The sequence below is a fragment of the Amphiprion ocellaris genome, chromosome 8 (assembly GCF_022539595.1).
Source record: "Amphiprion ocellaris isolate individual 3 ecotype Okinawa chromosome 8, ASM2253959v1, whole genome shotgun sequence".
Lineage (NCBI taxonomy): Eukaryota > Metazoa > Chordata > Actinopteri > Pomacentridae > Amphiprion > Amphiprion ocellaris.
Window position 1 is genome coordinate 6659119 of NC_072773.1, and position 15565 is coordinate 6674683.

Consider the following 15565-nt stretch of genomic DNA (forward strand, 5'->3'; position numbering starts at 1 on the left):
GTATTCAAACAAATTTAAAAATCAAGAAGTAGAATGTCTGTTTTTTTTTCCCAGACTTGGGAAATTAGTACATGTTGATTCCAGTTTCTTTTTTTTTTCAAATTGTTGCAAAATAAATAATCAAAGATGTCTTTTCAGATTTGGTATTTTCTTTTTCTATGATTTCTGCAATTATAGTTTATTATGACTGTGTCATATTGCACAAAGGTTGTTTTGGATTTCTTCTCTTCTAGTCATGGTTGTACTCTTTCCATACAGAAAATGAGCCACCAGTGAGTGAAAATGTGACAGGAACAGAAATATGGTCCTGAACTGTTGGGGTGGTGTTCACAGCTCACTTACAAGTTTTAAACTGCATCTCTTAGTCTCTATCAGATGATTGTTTTTGCAACAGTGGATGGAAATGCAAACTGTTTGAATCCTCAGATCCTAAAAACATTTATTTGTGACACAAAATCTACCAGCAAATGCCAGCTTGAAAGGTCGAATTAAGATTTTTCTATGTATTTTAATTGATTCTCAGCTCTGAATTTGAACTATGCAACTGACAAATTAGTGTAAATGTCACTCAATGTGTCTCAAATATTTTTGCTTGATCAATTTTTATATCAACTTTATAGTGCAAACTTGCATTTAAACCAACCAGATTGGAACCTGTTTCTATTTATTCCAGATACATGCATATGCATATGTACAAAACAACAGCTGTAAATCTTGCTGACACTCATAAGACTCTTCTCACAGCCACCCTCTCTCTCAGCACTCACCATGGTGGATGGTGTGGTTCCGGCTGGACCAGTCTGCCGGGCCTGACCCATGGGTCCACCTGCAGGTCCCATCTGGCCTGGTTTGGCCTGGCCCTGCCCCATGCCCATGCCCATGCCCTGTCCTGCTGCTGGGGGCTGCTGCTGAGGGCCAGTGGTTGTTGTGGCACCGGGTTGCCCTGGTCTGGCCGCTGATGTCTGGGCTTGTTGTTGGAGTTGTGTCCTCTGTCCTGGAGGTCCGTCCGTCTGGGAACCAGGACCGCCCTGTCGTCCAGAACCCACAAGCCCACCGCCGGGACCCTGAGCCCGGGCTGAGCTACTGCCAGACCTGGAGGAGCCTGGATGGACAAAACATGAAGGGTTTGTTTTAAAAAGAAATGGTCCTAAATTGACTCATCTTGCACAGGACAGAAATTCAGTTGTTCTTATTTATCCGCAGACGCTGAAATAAAATAGCAGCAATGCGAAGCCTGGAGACCTTCAGTGATTGACAGCCCACAGAAATCGTTTGTGCCAAAAGGATTCAGTCAATCCATCTGTGATCTTTGCATCATCTGTTTCTTGTCTTATGCAAACAGTTCCTAGACAGTCATCCAGTCAGAGTTTTTCCAGAGTGCATCTGCCTCCGAGAAAGTTCTGCTTTTAGAAAATCAAAACCACAATCTTCCAATGAAGCAATGTTTATTTTACAGTACAGTTCCCCCATTATTATAATGACATTTCACTTTTTATGACAGCGTACGCAACTGAAAGGAGAAGCAGGAGCGAAACAATGACATGCAACAAATGTTGTGAGCAAAGATCAGATCGGTGATTTAATGAGTACACTGCTAAGAACGTAGCCACAGCGCTGCCTTGGGAGAAAACATTTCTTCCTAAAAGTTATGCTTCATATAGTTAATTAAAAACTGTTGATCCCTGAAGGGAGAGTTGATCGTAAAAGAGCATCAAACTCAGTGGGAACAACAGGGGTTATTAAATATTTCTGCCCCAGATTTAAATAACTTAAATATTCACAGGGATCTTTTTCAAGGATCACAGCATATTATTGCTGCAGCAATAATTTAATGCGGTGTCATAGTTTAGGAAATATAGTGTATTTCTTCAATAGTTCATGGTTTATTTCATGCAGGGTGCAAAAGGTATTAAGTCACAAGATTGAGCGTGATTAGTAACAATAGACCATAAGTAAAAAAGAAAACACAAAAAAAAAATTAAGAGAAAATTCTGATGTTGGTTCTGACAAGGCAACTTAATGTTGTTTTTTTTTGTCACTTCAGCACAACTCACCCTTTTACAATAAGCTAACCTGGACTAAAACATACGTAAATCCACCCATCCATCCATCATCTATACACCACTGAATCCTCATTACAGTCGTGGAGGGATGGAGTCTATCCCAGCTGACTTAAAGTGAAAGCAGGGGACACCCAGAGCTACACTTAGAGACAAACAATCACACTTGCATTCACACCCATGGACAATTTAGAATTAAAAAATAACATCAGCATGTCTTTGCTCTGTGGGAGGAAGCCAGAGTACCTGGAGAAAACCTGCGCATGCACAGAGAACATGCAAACTCCATGCAGAAAGATCCCAGGAAGGCCTGGTCACGAACCAGGGATCTTCTAACTGCAAGGCGAAAGTGCTAACCACCAAGCCACTGTGCAGCCCATGCTTAATTCTAAATTACAAATATACAGCCATCACCCATCAGGTCACAGTCATATAATTTGATTTAAATGAACACATTTTGGCACCACTCCTCTTTCTGGACCAGTTCCAGAACTTCTTCACTGAGCAGAATCTGAACGAGGTTTAATATGGTTCCAGTCATAAAAAGAGTAAATGGATTTTGGATGATGTATGTTTTAACTACTTCTTTAATCTATCCCAAATGCCCCAATGACATTATAATGTGTGTAATAATACAGAATTGTTTAAGTGCTGAAAGAAATGGAAAAACTAATCAGTCAGTCAAACAATCAATAAATTTGCTGGATAAGCTCTTTTTGTAGATATTCTGTTCACTTTATTGACTAATTTAGTTTATTTTTTGCAGGGACAATGCACAATTAAAAGTTATTGTACCAGAATTAGCTAGCAGCTAATTTGAATCTGTTGTCCCTGGGCTGAAAATCTACCAAAAAATAACCAGAACAAAACAAAGCCTTAAAGTCCATCAGTGTGAGATTATAAATAAAATTAGTAAAAACAATAAATAAAAGGTGATCATTGGTGGTGACAATTTTGTGCTCACTTAAATCAAACCTTCATGCTGGTTTTAAATACTACAAAGCTTCCTGGGTCTCAAATGTTCGTGGGGATGGAATTTCACTTCTTTACAGCTTAATTTGAGAAAGCAGATTGAATTAAAAGCTGTCGTTGCAAACTGTGGTACCTAATGACCTCTAGTAGATGCTCTAGTTCTGTCTGCACTGCCGCTACCTGGGTAGGCCAGGCATCTTGTAAGGGGAGGGGTCCAAGATTATGAACATCATAAACATCAGGCATGCTTAAGAGTAAAATAGAAAATTTTGATCTAATATTTTTAATATTGATCTAATACTTTTAGGATTTTTTTAATAGAGGGAGTACACGTGTTTGAGTATAGTCATGTCCATTTTAAGTTATTCTTGAGACGAATCTGGTTAACTTTTACACAGAAAGCATAATACTCCTAAATGATATTAAAACGTGGTGTTCATACATGATACTGCACTATTTGTACCTGGTGGTTGGCCCTGCATGTCCATTGGCCCCTGGGACTTGCTTCTGGAGGACCTGTGCGGGTCTCCCTGCCTGGAGGACCGCTGGCCGTGATGGTGCCCCGATGGATCCCGGGGGTAGTCTGAAGAGTGGTACCCTCCTGACCTCGACTCGCCGCGCCTTCCCGTAGAGGAAGATCTTCCCGAAGGGTCGTGGCGCATAGTCGGGTCTTTGGGGTGGCCCTTGGATGACCTCGATGACCTTGTCTCATCTGCATGGCGAGATGAGGTCGAATGGCGGCTAGAACTGCCGTGGTGTCTGTGGTCTCGGGATGATGAGTGTCGCCCTCCGTGGCTATACTCATCCTGGGGCCACAGATCCTCCTCAGGAGGTTCATCGTAATCGTGGTAGGTGTGTTTGACGCTATGCCGGCTCCTCCCGGATGAGTGGCTGCCGTAGTGCCGAGAGCTTGAGCGTGGTTTCTCGAACCAGTCGGTCTCTTCTTGGCCCAGATGGTAGGCTTTGGAAACCGAGAGCAGATCACAGTCAATCTCCATGTCGTTTGGAGACAGCGGCATGCAGGCTGAAAGAAGGTAGAAGGCAGGAAGAAGAAGACCAACGGCATGCAAAAGAAAAGAGTAGGTGGGGGAGGACACAGAAAGAAAGGCAGAAAATAAAAATAATAGTTTTACATCCATGCAGTATAAAATTCACCTGTCGACTTCACACAATACAAGACAATATAAACAGGATTAAAAACTGCAAGACAGTCTGTTGTGGCAGCTGCTTTTGTGTTCAGTTTTAAAGTCAGTCACATTTTTGTTAAACAACTGTCTTGCCAATTCATTTTAATCTTCTTTTGACAGTCTTTTTTGTATGATTTGTCAGCTTAATTGTTGCAGAGAGACAATAATGCAAGCCCTCTTCGAAAGATAAAGTTTAAACATAAGCCTATTGTGAGAGACTGTTTTGCAGCGTACAAAGATTTCATAAATCAAAACACAAAAAACATCAATGCCAGAGACATAATTAAAGATAAGACCCTGTGAAGAAACAAAATAATGCATCTGTGTCGTGCATAGACCTTCCAAGAGAATCAGTGTAGCGAGACACGACAACGACCACGCCGAAGAACCATGCGAGTATTGAACAGACAGACGACTGGACGAACAGGCGGAAGGACGGACAGGCAGGCAGACAGACAGACAGCAGTCCACTGATAAGAGAGCTCCAAGTGACTCTCAGGAAGAAGAAAACATCAGCATGCAACAGCTATCTCTGTCTCTCTTTTTTCTTTCTCTTTCTCTTTGCTAAGCCTAGCCTCTGGGTGGGTGGGGGACGTTTAGATAAACGGTGGGGGCAGTAGAAGGTAGTGAGACTGTGTGGAAATACAGCTCCCACAATTACCTTCGCTGTCTGACACAGCACAATGATAATCGTCTATAATGTATGTATCATCCGATTTGTAGACATGAGTCCGGGGAAGGTCCCTTATGTGGTCTTGAACATCTGGCAGCGAGTGGCTGGAACCGTATTGGCCATAATAGTAATGATATCTACTGCTGCGACTGTCGTACGGGTCGGGGCCTAAGCTGGAAGATCGGCCAGAACCCATGAACCTCCCCAAGGGGCTGAGTGGGCTCTCCTCTTCAGAGTACTGCCGAGTTGGGCGACGCCCCCTGTAGCCAGATTGGTAGGAGCGGTCGTCCCTCTCATAGGATCGGCTGCGATACCCAGGGTAGTCCCTGGCAGAGATCTTGTCCATGCCATAGCCAGTGGAGCGGGAGCGGCCAGTGGAGGTGTAGTAAATCCGATCGTCCTCCTCCACCATCATACCGTAGTATCGACTAGCATGAGCGGAGCCACTGCCGCCCTCATAAGTAGTCCTCTTGAAGCCATAATCCTCGATCAGCTGGCGCCCTCGAATGTTGGCAGAGGGGTATGCCCCACCCGTTGAAGAGGAATAGGAGGCCAGGTCTGCCTCCACATCTCGAGCCTCCTCAATGGGGGAAAACTTGGAGATTTTTTGCTCCATGCTCCCCAGCTTCCTGTGCTTGCTGCGCTTGGAGGACATGACAGCAGGAGCCAGAAGGCTTCTGGTGGATGATGAAGGTTTCTGTACCCCGGAGCGGATGCTGCCATGTTTGTAGTCGTAGTCATAGAAATAGGGGGATCCCCCACCCATGCTAGCGCTCACGCTGCTGCTGCTGCCCCCTAGAGGTCCGTGCCTGTAGCTGCTCTTACCCCTGCCGTGGTGGTCGTATAGCTCTTCCTGCATCGCTGCTTCCTCCTCGGGTGCCCTGCCGTAAGGGGAGCTGCCAGTTCCCCCACGCGTCGTGCTGCCAGTGGTGCCGCTGTGGCCGTGGATGTCGCCCGGGTAACGCCCATGATGCATCATGTCCCCTGTCGTCGTGCCCAGCCCGTCTTTTGCCGTCAGCTCGCTCACATCGTCGATCATCATGTAGTTCCTAGGAATGTTTTGCTCTAAGCCAGGAGCCCCATACATCCCATCTGCTGTACTGTAGGTGGAAGGACTGTCTACAGCGTGCCCATAGGCATTGGAAACTGTGGAAGTGTACTGTCCATAAGAGCTGGCTGTGGTGGTGGTGTAGCCATAAGTATTAGCAGTGGTTGTAGTGTACTGGCCATATGAGCTAGCTGAGGTTGAAGTATACTGGCCATAAGTGCTGGGGGGCATTGTAGAGTACCCACCGTAGCTGCTGGACACTGGTGCTGAACCATAAGGTCCGTAGGAACTTGCCATGGTTGTTGTTCCAGTGTACTGACCATAGGAGGGTGCTGCACTGGAGTAGGTAGCATCCTGGGCTGTGGTGGTGACCACAACCGTGGGGTTGCTGATTGTCTCATAGTTGGTTGGCATTTTGTGCTCCAGGTCAGCCAGAGAGGTCTGCCTGGGTCTTCCTGGATGGACTGTCAGAATATCAGCTTGAGGCTGCCCAGGATATGGGGTGGTCTGGCTGGGGTAGGAGGACACAGCGCTGGGATAAGGTGAGCTGTGGGTGGGGTATGGGGGCTGACCGGGCGGTGCAGGCCCAAAACCTGTATGCCCTGGCTGAGGCTGAGGTGCAGCTGGTATCCCCATGTCTGTCTGGGGGTATGGGGGCTGAGTCTGGGGGTAGGTGTGGGAAGGATAGGAGGTCTGAGACTGATAGGAAGGTCCAGGAGGGGGGGCGTGGCTCTGAAGGGGAGTGGGCTGTGGCAGTGCCTGTGACTGGGACACTGTTGGGTAGGGAGGCTGGTTGAATGTTGAAGACTGGTATGGCACACTGGATTGAGATGGTGCTGCTGGTTGGCTCTGGGGGTACTGACAGGAGAGGAAGGATGAGGTGGGTGGGTACTGGGCTGCCGTGTTGAGGTCACTGGTGAACTGGCTGAGAGGGGCAGTGCTTGGTCTAGTTGTTAGTAGCCCGTTAGTCTCATGTGATGCAGCTGCAGCTGCTAAACGAAGGTTATTCAACTCACTATCAGACATATAGTCCCTAGTGTCCCCCATACACCTCAGATAGGCAATATCCCTTCTCTCCCTCTCCTTCACCAGCGTCTCTTTCCTTTGGTGGATCCCCAGCTCTAGATATCTCAGTTTAGCATCGATCTCTTTCTCCTCCTCCTCCAGTTCGGCTTGCTGCTTTCTCAGCTTGGTTGACTCTTGTTCCACAGCCTTCAGTTCATGGGTGAGGTCTTTGAGGAGGCTGGCTTTAGCGGCCAGGCCTGACCTGGAGCTGGGCTTGAGGCTGGGCACGGAGGGCAGGTAGACCTGTTGGAGGGCGGGAGTCATCATGGGCAGGTGGGCTGACGTGGCGATCTCCTCTGGAGGTGGACTGGGCAGGGTTCGCTTGACCTTGCGGAGCAGCGAGCTCTGCTGTAGGGCGGCCAGCTGGAGAGAGATACAGAGAGGGAGGAAAGGATGGGAGAGCAGGAAGATATGGAGGGCAAAGAAGCATGGAGGAGGGGAAGATTGAAGGGGTAAAATAACAGAATAGGGAAGTGTGGAGAGCAAATAATGGGATACAATGGTGAGGAAGTTAGGTGGGATAAGAACAGAAAAGGGTTGGGCGAAGAAAGGTGTGGAGGATTAAGAGATTTGTGGCATCCGAGTGAAAACGTGAGTTGGACAAGGATCATGGGAGGACAAGAAACAGACAACAGATGAATAAGGAAGGGTTTAGAGATGGTGAAGAATGAACACAGAAAATGCAGAAGAAGAACAACAGTGAGGAAGAGAGTAGAGTAGAGAAAAGGTAAGGTAAAGAAGAAAGAAGTAGTAGAAAAGAACGGACAGATGGTTCAGGGAGATTCATGGGGAGGTTGGGGAAATAATGTGCAGAAGAATAGAACAGGAGGAAGAGGAGGGAGGGAAACTCAAAAAGAGAAAAATAAAGGTCAAGGAACAGAAGAAACAAGGAAAGGACGCAACAACAGGGACATACAAGGGAGACAAAGGAGACACGTATAGACGAAGAGACAAAGACAACAGGAAACAAGATTGGAGTTTGTGTTAGAAGACATACAAAAAACATTCATGTTAGTGTTCATTGTGATGTTTATCTTTTAGCTACTAATGCTAGCAACTGAAATGCTTTTGGAAACTTTTCTGCTGAGTTGTTGCTGTAACATTTTTTCTTATATTGAACATTTTGAGGAAAATGTTCTTTTAAACTTGGGAATAAGGATTTTAAGGTGTGTTTATTGTTTTGTCAGTCGCCTTCAAACTGAATAATGGAGGAACAAAAGAACTTTGATGCATCATGTGATGATTTTGCAAATTAATCTTCAGGATAGTTTAAGAGGTTAGTACATTCATTTAGACCTATTTTTTCTCTATTAACCTCAATAAATACATAAGAATTGCCAGTTCTTTGATTATTCTTTTGATGACTCAGTATGGAACTAATACAACACTAAATATTACATGTGGGCTGCTTTTTCTCCTTTTTCACAATGAGTCATTGCTTTCCTGAAGCTAATCGATGTCCTGAATGACCGTCAGGATGAATGTGGGTTCATCTTTGTGTGCAAATAATTAATCTCCTCTTTTTTCCTATCAAACATGTTCGCTCCATTTTCAATTTGTAAATACATTGCAAGTGTGTCCTGTGTTGTTTATCATGTCAATCTGTGTGGAGGTGGCAACAGAGAAAGAAATCCCTTCAGGGATTAATCACATAATCTTAGCATGTGGGTGGAGAACATACACTCCATTTATTAGCTCAAAGGGTTAGGGTGAAGGATGTATATATTATGAAGGGGCATATTCATCTCAGCAGTAACATAATAACTAGTATGACTCAATATTGATGGAGGAGGTGGACCGATTCTACAGAAAACAAATAAAAAAAAATTCATCCTGTCATTTATCAGGCACGTTCAGAGCAGTTTGTATTGTTTCCTTTATGTTGCCGAATGCTGCAGACATTTGGGAGTGAGCAGAAGCAACACAGAAGTGGATTAATCGTGAATAATTGAAGGATATTTTTAATTGGGTGATTTAAATCCAAAGAATGTTACATCTTAAAACACGGCTTGCATAAGTTTTATTAACAAAGCAGGTCAAGTATTTTTGAATACAAACCTGCATAATATGAGACTGAGCTTACTTCCATCACTCAGCATTTGGTAATGCAGAATTTAATGAAAAATCCAATAAATCCTCTGTATCTTAAAGGGCCTAATTTATTTATTTATTTTTTTAAATCAGAAATTACAGAATTTATCAGAACCAATGACTGTAAAAACAAAGTTTTCTGAGAGTTTTTGAACATTGCATGTGTAATGTGTGGTTCCATTTGAAAAAAGTTAGCAAATCAGAAGTTAAAATTGTGATATTTCAGCAAAAATCACTTTATTCTACATGTCTCATTTAGAAATTAGCCCCAAAAAATTGCACTAGCCAAATATGGTTTTAAAAAAAAAAAATCAGCGCTTTTGGTACAGCTGTGAAGCCATTAGTAACTAAGCTGCAACCAACAGTCACCTGACAAAAAATCTGGGACTTTTTGGTAAAACTACAGGCTATATTTAGATAAAGCAGATAAGAATTAATTCAAAATGCAAGCAGTAAAATATGTTGTAAATGTTAAACCCAGCTTTTTACATTTTTGTAAAATAAATAAACAAATCAAACTTTTTCTTTGCCTTATCTGTTGTTTATGGCATTATAACTGCATCATATTGCACTGAAAACAGTATTATCATTATATTAACAACTTCTTTTTTCTCTAGCTCTTAATTGGATCATTTTACTTGGTCTTCAGATATGTTTACTGTGATAGATACCTGCCATTCAGCCTATAATAATTAAAAAGCACACAGCTTTAATTTTGAACATGTATTTCACCTGTTTTGTGAGAAGGGGAGCCAAAATGACAATCTTTGCTCCATAATCACAGGTAATTGTTCATATTACCCAATCATCATAAATTTACTAAACCAAGTTACAGGCAGTAACATTGTTTTGTTTTCTAATTTCGTGATGGTATTAAGCTAGTTTGTGAGCAAGCTGTCGACACCTTTTTCACTGCATTTTTGGAATAAAAGTCCACAACAGGTGAAGAAAGCTCAATAGTTGATCCCACTTTGCATTTCACAAGTGTAGGAGTTTCTTGTTTCAAATTTGGATTGATAAAGTTTGTAGAGGTGTCGAAAACAAAAAAATTACAGTGTCTGAAAATCCACAACAAAGGGAATTAGTCATCACTACATTCACATAAAGCATTCACGGCACAAGTTAAAAACAGGGGCGATGTTAAACGAATGTAATGACTGTAATTAAAGTTACACAGCGGCCACTAAGTATTAATGCTTTGGCAAGTTTTGACTCCAGTGAACAACATAAAAGTGAGTTGACTAGAGCAAAGATATTGACTGTGTGAGTCTGTGCTGGAGCTAATAAACCATTTTTGATTGTGTTGATGTTTCTGCACTGATTAGTCAAAGTCCAATTTTCTGAATATTTTTTGTTTGTTTTTACTGTTTTAGCCTTTTAGTTCACAGCTCTTAATAGTACAGAATTTGGGTTTAAATTATACAAAATGCATTACTAGGTCACCTGAAATAGATGCACTTAATTTGGAATTAAGCAATTAAGTGGATACTTGGAAAAATGTTGTATGTGTTGATTCCAGGTTTTTAAAAAAACTTTTGTAAAGTAAATAATCAAAGAAAATCTACTTTTGTCTGTTCTTTTTTTCTCTTTTTAAAATTTATGGCATTGTGGCTGAACTAGAAAGCATTTTTGGGTTCTATACTCATGATGTTGCCCATAAACTTCGCTGCTTGTCTCGACTGAAATTAGATAAGACCCTGAATCCATTTTAATTGTGTCATTCTCTATAATTCTACTAGTATTTTTAACCAACATCAGCACGGTTTCAGTGACTTTACCTGGCTCTGGAGTGCTTGCTGTTGGTACAGGGTGAGCCTAGCCTTGGTGTGCTCGTCGGTGGTGGGGCTAAGGGGCTTGGGGTCGGACATGGACCTCTGGGTGCTCTTGATGGGTCGGGGTACAGACGGGTGTCGCTGGGGAGACTCGGCCGTGTAGGACTTCTGCTGAGGCGTGACATGGGCCTTGTTTAGCCTTTCGCTCGACAGTGACGTCTCCAGCAGCCGGTGAGGGGAAACCGGCGAAACCGGAGAGTACAGGACCTGTGGAGACTTGGGCGTCTGCTGTTGCCGGATGATGCTGGAGATGGACTCGTTGTGAAGGTGGTTGTGAGGCTGGTAGTTGATGTCGAGTGGGTCAGGGCGACGTCGCTCAAACTTGGCTGCATTCGCTGCGATGTGTTGCTGCTGGCGCTGCTGGGTCAGAAGGTCGGCAGAACTGGACTGTTGCGTCCCAGTGCTGGTGGAGGAAGAATATGGACTGACGGTGGTTGGCACGCTGAGCTGGGGGGCTACAACACCCTGCGACTGAGCTTCTGGGTCGGTCTGGCATGCTAGGGATTGCCCTTTCTGGGTTCTCTCGGGTCCAGAGATGTAGTGTACAATCTCCACTTTATTAGGGTCTGGGACCGTCACGTGGATTGCTGGGGAGACTCGTCCGAGGTGCTCGACTTCTGTCTGGCAGGACATTTCCCTGATGGTCTGGATGGCGATACTGGATGAAACCATCTTGGGGGTGTCAGTTTTAGCGTCCGGGGCTCCAGTGGTCGTGGTGGCGCTGCTGCTGCCAGCTGCGCTGGACTCAGAGTGTCGGGAGAAACGGGAACGTCGGCGGCGGACCGGATGTTCCGTCTCAGCTTTGTCCTCATCGTCATCTGTCTGGACGGAGCAGTCGACACTACGACCACGTCTCCTGGTTCGATGACGCATCATGTACCTGGAGATGGATGGAAGAGAAGAAGAAAAAAAACAAGAAAATAAATAATAATTCATTACTATGACACACTGGTAATGAATAACTTCCTGGGTACCTGCCAGAACCACTTTGTACGTACAAACATAATTAATGCTGCAAGTATTTATAAAATCATTGACTGTAAAGGCACAATCAGTTAATTGTTGGTCTATAATGTACCAAACAAGGAGTGTGAATAAAACATGGTAACTGTAGTGAACCTTTTTAACAAATTATTTGGTTTCTTTGATGCAAACATAATCACTCTGAGGTTATGAGGTCTGTTCTGTAAACAGCTAAGCATTTAATCTTTAAAAATCATTGTACAAAGCACCTTACATCATGCACAAATGTGCTTTACAAAATAAAGAAACAGGGTAATTTCCTGTTAAATCATCAGGGACACCTTCTGCTTGGCCCATTCTGATTTGCTTGAAACGGTTTTATCTTAAACTATGGATAACTAAAATAGCATTGGTGAAATTTTCAGCTGATATATCAAATATTTTGAGATAACTTTAAAAAAGCAAATCAACTTTTAGCACTTTTTTTGTGCATCGAAATTCGCAACTACATCTGAACGACAATATGAAAAGAAATTTGAAAAATAAAAGCCTGAAATATTCACAGGATTAATGACAGGATGAAAAATAACTTTGAAAATTTCAGACTTATTTAACATTTCCTAAGGTATTGTTGTCCAATCGTAGCCTCAGATTTCAACGTATAAAAAAGGGCCCGCAGGTGTTTCTCTTTCTTTTCTTTCTTATGTGTCTTGAAAAGAATTTGATATATAAAGCTAAAAATTCATGAATATCTCAATGCAAAAATCCAGGCAAATCAAAGATGGTTGAGCAGAAATTCTCCTCAAAGTTCAATGATTTGTTGGAATGACTCAACAAAGTAAGTGTTAAGCAGAAAATAATAAGTCAAATTTAGAAATAAATAACTTTTGATGTGAAATAGGGGTAGAAAAAGAGAAGCCTGAGAAATATGACCACACTACAGTACAGCATAGTATCCAGGCTGCTGTTTTTCACAGACACAAGAAAACCTTCAGAAATTGACTCTTGCCCGCTTTGTAGTTAGGAAGTAATAAACCTTGGAGTGTTTAGTGGCTCATATCTCTTGGTTTTAACTTCTAAATAAGAGTCTCTCCAGGTAACAGTGGTTTAAGAATTTTGTTTTTTTTCTTTGAAAAGCAAGAGAAAGAAGTATGTGGGCTTTTCAAAGGAAAAGCCTCTAGTTTGCACACTGAGATACAGTGCACTGTCAAAATAAAAGTTCAAAAATGTTACGAAGGCTTATCACGAACTCTTAATGCGCTGTTTTTTCAAAATAAACACACCATCTCATGGCTTCCCTCTGTGCTAGATTGTCAAAATAAAATCTTCCTGATGTTTAGAAGAGCTTACAAGACAGTACTTCTTTCTGTCTCTTTCTCAAACACGTACTGATGGACAAACCACATGTATGTTTAGGTTCACTTTCAAAACAAAAGCTGATACCCAGTACAGCGCTAAGTCATCAGCTCTATTGTAACCTGGATTTTTTGTAATATTTTTTTTCAAAATAAAAGTCCAAATTCCACAACCTGCGAAAATTTCCAGGAAGTCAACAGCATTAGGCAACGTATGCTATATTTTCAAAGTAAAAGCTCAGATATGTTAAAAGGAACTGATCAGCGTTAGTGAAATATGATGGCATTCCAAAATAAAATGCACATCAAACTTACGTACATCAGTCAACAGAAGCTGCATTGGCACACTCAAAATTTCTTCAGAAATTTTCTAGTTACTGTAGATATTTAAAGTTTTAATGATAGCTAAAGTGTTTTTTCCAGATCCAGAGAAAAAGTTTTCCATGACACGTATAACATGTTAACACAGAAACATTCTGAATCCTCACACAGTCTGTTTGAGTTGTACTTTCTATCAGATCTTTTTGTATTGTTGTACACTGCTTTGCTTTTAAACAATGTGACATCTTTATTCTGCTTGAAATTGTTCATAAATTATTCATACAGCCTGCATCCACTTCTCAGCTTGTGTCTTGTTTTTTTGTTTTTTGATTATAGAAACGTGTGACGTAAGTAAGACTATTAGGGTACCTTTGCCTAATAAAGACACGTTATTCCTACATTTATACCCCTACATGTCTGTTCACAAACACTCGTTGCTACCTCTCCTCTCCGTCTTCGTCGTCAGTCTGCACACAGCTGTCCACGATCCTGCGGGGGGACCCGTAGAACACCACGCCATCCCCGTCCAAGCTGTCCCTGCTCAGCCTGGTCATGGAGCTGTGCTTCCTCATGTTGGTCCTGGTCTCCATCACCTCCTCCTGGCTCCTCAGACACATCTCTGACGAGGAGTTGGGGAGTGACCGGGAGCCCAGCTTGGAGTCTGCGTAGGGGTGCAGGGGCTGTCCGTTCATATCCAGCTGCAGGAAAACAGAGGAGTTTTAAAAACATTTTGACAAGTTAAGAAGTCCACAAAAGGACCACTTGAATGCAGAGAAAATAAATAACAGGTAAGAAAGAAAAAATAGACACTCAAAATGGCATGTAGGTTAATGCAATTAGTTATTAATTGATGTTAAGTTATGTAGTGCTGTTGGAATTTTTGTCAGGGGTCAGAGTAACAAGAACCTGCCCTGTATTAAGCTGTCTCTTAGTACCTCAAAAAATACACTAATTATTCTACATTGCAGCTTTTTCTTTTTCTAGAGAATATAGTAACAGGGTCATACCATCTCTGATTTTTTTTTTTAAATCAAAAACTATCGATATTTAGAATGGCATCTGTAAAATTTAGCTTGATATATCAAAAACCTTCTGAGATAATTAAAAAAACACACACTGCCTGTCAACCTGTCATCTTACTTTAGGCATTTTTTTCTTGCATTGAAATCTCAAGCTATGCTTGAATGACAATATCCCAAGAACTATTAAAGATAAAAGTCTGAATATTTCATGGAATCGATGGTATGACGAGAAATAACAGTGAAATTGTCAGGTTTTTAGTTTTTGTTGTTCCTGTGATATTCACTCATTCAAAAAAAGCTTCAAATTTCAAAATTAAAAATCATCTTGAAAAGCATAGGATATATCAAGCTAGCAGTTATATTTATAAAAATCCATAGTTCATGATGAAAAAAACTCATGTAAATCAAATATGGTCGAGCAAAAATTGTTCTAAAAATGTGATGTTTGAGATTATATTATTGTGTTTCTTCCTTCTGTTTTTGTTTATTTATTATTATTATTATTATTATTATTATTATTATTGTTGTTGTTAATACTACTACTACTATTAATAATAATAATAATAATAATAATAATAATAATAATAATAATAATAATAATAATAATAATAATAATAATAATAATAAAAATACATTTTATTTGTATAGCACTTTTCTGGGCACTCAAAGACACTTCACAGGTAAAAGGCGAAAATAAGGAACAGGTATAAAAGCGTAAAAAAAAATAAGGTTCAAACTATACATAATTACAAATATATTTTTCCATACTCCTCTTTTTTTGTTGACAGAAAGTTCTATGTTCTGTCTTTTACGTTTTTACATTTTTACACACCAAAAAAAGTAGCACTCCAAATTTTATTGCATGCTAAGCTTATAATGCCAATTAATTCTTTCTGATTCCTATTCTGATGTTTTCTGATTCTAATAGCTTGCCTTTTCCTGTATTTTGTCACTTTGCCCTAAAATTTCTCAGTGA

At 41.5% G+C, this 15565-nt stretch overlaps 1 protein-coding gene across 6 annotated transcripts in view; it reads right to left on the bottom strand.

Moving 5' to 3' along the window:
* The window catches only part of bsna (bassoon presynaptic cytomatrix protein a), a 223826-nt gene that overhangs the window by 19777 nt on the left and 188484 nt on the right, over positions 1 to 15565 (bottom strand). For 4 of the 6 annotated variants that reach the window (XM_055013044.1, XM_023270746.3, XM_035948390.2 and 1 more), the window contains 5 exons: positions 14009 to 14265; positions 10875 to 11808; positions 4881 to 7368; positions 3496 to 3993; positions 768 to 1102 (listed from right to left, as the gene is read on the bottom strand). In XM_055013044.1, coding sequence (XP_054869019.1) covers positions 768 to 1102; positions 3496 to 3993; positions 4881 to 7368; positions 10875 to 11808; positions 14009 to 14265 — 4512 coding nt within the window. Of the gene's footprint in view, positions 1 to 767; positions 1103 to 3495; positions 4057 to 4880; positions 7369 to 10874; positions 11809 to 14008; positions 14266 to 15565 lie in introns of all 6 variants that reach the window. The other 2 variants (XM_023270749.3, XM_035948392.2) reach the window with 2 other exon arrangements.